The 3,621-nt window shown below is 32.1% G+C and overlaps 1 protein-coding gene across 1 annotated transcript; it reads right to left on the bottom strand.

The window, feature by feature from the left end:
* Positions 1–943: 943 nt before the first annotated feature.
* LOC135133590 (pickpocket protein 28-like) lies at positions 944–2,730 on the bottom strand. The gene is made up of 6 exons (XM_064062038.1): positions 2,564–2,730; positions 2,302–2,508; positions 2,167–2,251; positions 1,957–2,120; positions 1,459–1,907; positions 944–1,293 (listed from the first exon to the last, which is right to left on the bottom strand). Exons 1-6 carry the CDS (start codon positions 2,728–2,730, stop codon positions 944–946), a joined length of 1,422 nt encoding a protein of 473 aa, XP_063918108.1.
* Positions 2,731–3,621: the final 891 nt, after the last annotated feature.

Genomic DNA, 3,621 nt, shown 5'->3' with positions numbered 1-3,621 from the left:
GAAGATATTTTCGGTCTCATTTTTTCGAATACACCTACAATTTTTCCAGAATATCCCATTGAATTATGGATATTTTGGGATTGCAGTTTTTCCAGTCTTTACATTGAGATCTATAACTCAAAATTTTTAGAATTTTTAGCCAAAGTTTCCATAATTTCAATTTTTCAATACAAAAAGTTCGACTTTTTTTTGACTACTTGTAAAAACCTTCAAAAGGAATTTTTTTAAATTCTACGAAAACTCCTACCATTTTTTCAAAATAATCTAAAGCATTATGGTAATAAATATTTCTAAAATCATATACCCCAGGACAATACTAAATATGGTATATTTTTCAATTCAGCACGTCGACATCTAAAATCCCAGAATTTTTCTTTAATTTTTAAGCAACTTTTTCACAAGTTCAATTTTCCAATCAATAGGTACTCCTTTCTTCTGAAAATTTTTACTATTTTCAGACTTTCGGTCTCATTTCTTTGAAAACTTCTACAGTTTTTCACTGAAGAACGGCAATTTTAGAATTAAAAAAACAAATTACAAAAATTAATGATGGCTAGATAAATAACGAAATTTGCCCAAAATATTACCATCTGATGATCTAATACCCAAGTTCAGGACAAATAAATGCCCATAAGTTCTTATTTAAAAAGGTTTTATATTTTTTAAATCTGTTTAGTTTTAAATACTGTGTTTTTATTTCGCACCAAAGTTAGATATTTCTTTTCAAAATTTCCATTTATATTAATTTATGAACAACCATTCCAACATTAAAGCTCAAACGATACATTGAAAAAATAGGGGAATAAGTTGTTTTAAACAAGAATGTCATTTTACATATATCCAAAATTAACTGTGAAATTTAGGATAGTGATATAAATAAATATGAATGAATAAATATTTTTTTATTTTCTTAGAGATAAAATAATGTATGGGAATTGTCAATTTAAAAATTGCAACGTTGCAAGATTTTCTTCCCCAAAACAATTATCCATCGAAGAGTCAAATAATAAACTATTTCCACCAAAGACATGACCGAAAATCCGGTAAACAACCCTAAAAGTCCACCACAACTGGCCCAAAAATTAACATCACCAAATAATTCTTGTCGTTCCATAGCCATGAATTCCGACTGTCTGAATCTTATATTTACTGTGTCATCGTTAGATCCTTCCGAGTCTACAGCTTGAATTACATCTGCTCTGTAAATTATTGAAGTACACGAAGGCAAGCATTCACAGAGTTTTACACCAGGATGTTTGTTTAAAAAACCCGATTCATATTCAAGCCAGTGATCTAAAACATAAACTAACAATAATCTAAAAAGAGTCAAAAATTAACTATTTAACTTTTGGCTTTAGTTTCGCACGACGACTTATATCGCCCACAAATCCGTGTAGTCACATTATCTAGAATTTAAGCAACTTTTATTATAATTATAATATAATATTTCAAACCTACGTGGCATGTAACTGGGAACACAACCACAAAAATGTACAGTGTAATTAGCAAGACATTCAATCTTACACAACTCCTCGCTATAAATTTTGAAAAAATGCAGTTGACGTTCGTATGAATAGAAACATTTTCTTCGGCGTGGAGCATACAATTTTAAGTCATTGGAAGTAAATGTCATTTCTGGTTTGACTCCAATGTCGTAACTTCCACGCTTTTCGATGTAAATGGGACGTTTCACAAGTGTTGGAATTTCTGCAGGGTGATGTAGAATGACGGTTAATTTGGCATTCTCACAGCTTAATTTTTTAAGAGGGCGTTTGAGAGAGAAGAACATGTAAGATTCAGTTGTTACTGAGCGAACAGGGTAGACGTCTTGGACATTTTTTCGATAATTGTCATCGAATGTCCAAAATTTAATTTTTTGTTGCTGAAGATCAGTGCGTGGCAGATGGCTAAAGAGTTTCTGTCATAAGAAAAATAAAAACAAAACTGGATACAAACGTAATGTTGTTGAATATGTATTTCTTATCCAAGGTATTGTAGGAGAAACAGAGTCCCATTTCATTAATAACTGGTGAAAATTTACGAGAACATATCTCGTTATAGGTAAAACCAGACTTTACTATGGAGCATTTTGAAAAAATATCGTCTACAGAAAATGCACTCTACAATAATATTATGAAAATAAAAGTACTTTAAATTGAAATGTACCTTTTCCAAAATTTCACTACCATTTTCTTGTTCAAATTCCGATTCTAAGTTAGTGGGGAAGCAAGGCTCTGGCGGTTCTTGGAACCTGAATAAAATATCATATAATTAGAATAATGACGCCCGTATTCGTTATACCTAGGACTAAGAAATGAAAAGATTGATAATCTTTTATCTGAATTTCCGTAACATACAGTGACTGCTGGAAAAGGTATTTTCCACAAAGGTACCGACTTTTGGCTAAGTCCTATAACAACTGGATTTTCTTCCCACTTTTGCCAAGTCAGTTTAATTAGAACTGCACAAAAATAGACGGAAACTGACAAAATGCAGATCCACCAGATCCTGTAATCCAGTTAGGTATATTTTCTCAAATTAAAAGGATATAAATGACACTTACTTTTCTATGAACGATTTGTCACTACCCACCATGTATTTAAGACCATGTATGGTACTATTATTCATAAATTCAGAATAGTATCTAGATATTTGATTAAAAAAAGGTCTACCATTTTTTCTTTCGGTTTCATCTTTTACAATTTTTGTAGGCACAGTAACGTTCGACATTTTGTAGTGTACTGTAAATAAATACGTTTTACCCCACATTATCCTTAATTAAATTACAAGATTATTAAAAAGATAAAACAAGTTAATCAATATTTAACGCTGTACAAATTGAAGAGACGCATTACTTCTAATTAAAAAATTGGTCTAAAGAGTTAAGACAGTACTTCCCTCGCCGTCGGAAACGTGACGACGACTATTATGTTTTTTTTATTACATTTTTAGCGAAGCATTTTAAAAAATTTTTGCGATGACGTCATCAACATTTTTGCAAGGACACATATATCAGTTTGGATAGATGTAGTGTAATACTAAAAAAAAAATAGGGCTAGGCGGTTAAAAATTATGCGTTGCGTAATTGGCAGACCAGTGGCTCGCAATCGATGTTACGCATCGCGAAGAAACTTATAGTAGGAACGTTTCTGTTGTATACAATAAAATTTTACAATGTCATTACGAGGGGTTGGCTACGCTGTTCCTCACTGAGTGTCCCACCGCCTTGGCATGCGCCGCTATTGTACAACCACACGAAGGGTACCTAAGAACCGCTCGGGTTACTGCAATTTACAATTTATGATGGGTATGAACCGCTGTGAAGTTAACTGCCTTAAACCATCATAAAATTTTATTGTATATATTTAACAGGAATGTTGTTACTGTATGAAAAAACTAACGTTAACTGAACGTCAGTTGATGATTTTAAAATCCATATCCACAACATAATAATAATAATATTTTTAATAATTTTCAAGTGTCGGTCTCGCTGAAAATAAAACTATTTCTGTAAATTATTAAAAATGATGCACAATTGGAAAGCGAGAAGCGAGTAAGTCAAGGACGCACCGGCCGCACTTCAGACGGGTAGATAGGATGAATAAATTTCGACCGCCCAGC

The sequence above is a fragment of the Zophobas morio genome, unplaced genomic scaffold (genome assembly GCF_036711695.1).
Source record: "Zophobas morio isolate AGI-343-1 ecotype UQ-CSIRO unplaced genomic scaffold, CSIRO_AGI_Zmor_V1 ptg000022l, whole genome shotgun sequence".
Taxonomy (NCBI): Eukaryota; Metazoa; Arthropoda; class Insecta; order Coleoptera; family Tenebrionidae; genus Zophobas; species Zophobas morio.
This window is presented reverse-complemented; position numbering and strand designations above follow the sequence as displayed.

Bases quoted from the DNA above. Each gene is read 5' to 3' on its own strand.
- LOC135133590 (XM_064062038.1), bottom strand. From the start codon at position 2,730: ATGTCGAACGTTACTGTGCCTACAAAAATTGTAAAAGATGAAACCGAA. The intron at 2,252-2,301 runs GTATAACGAATA...TATTTTATTCAG, and splicing joins TTTTCATTTCTTAGTCCTAG to GTTCCAAGAACCGCCAGAGC. The intron at 2,121-2,166 runs GTACATTTCAAT...ATATTATTGTAG, and splicing joins GTAGTGAAATTTTGGAAAAG to AGTGCATTTTCTGTAGACGA.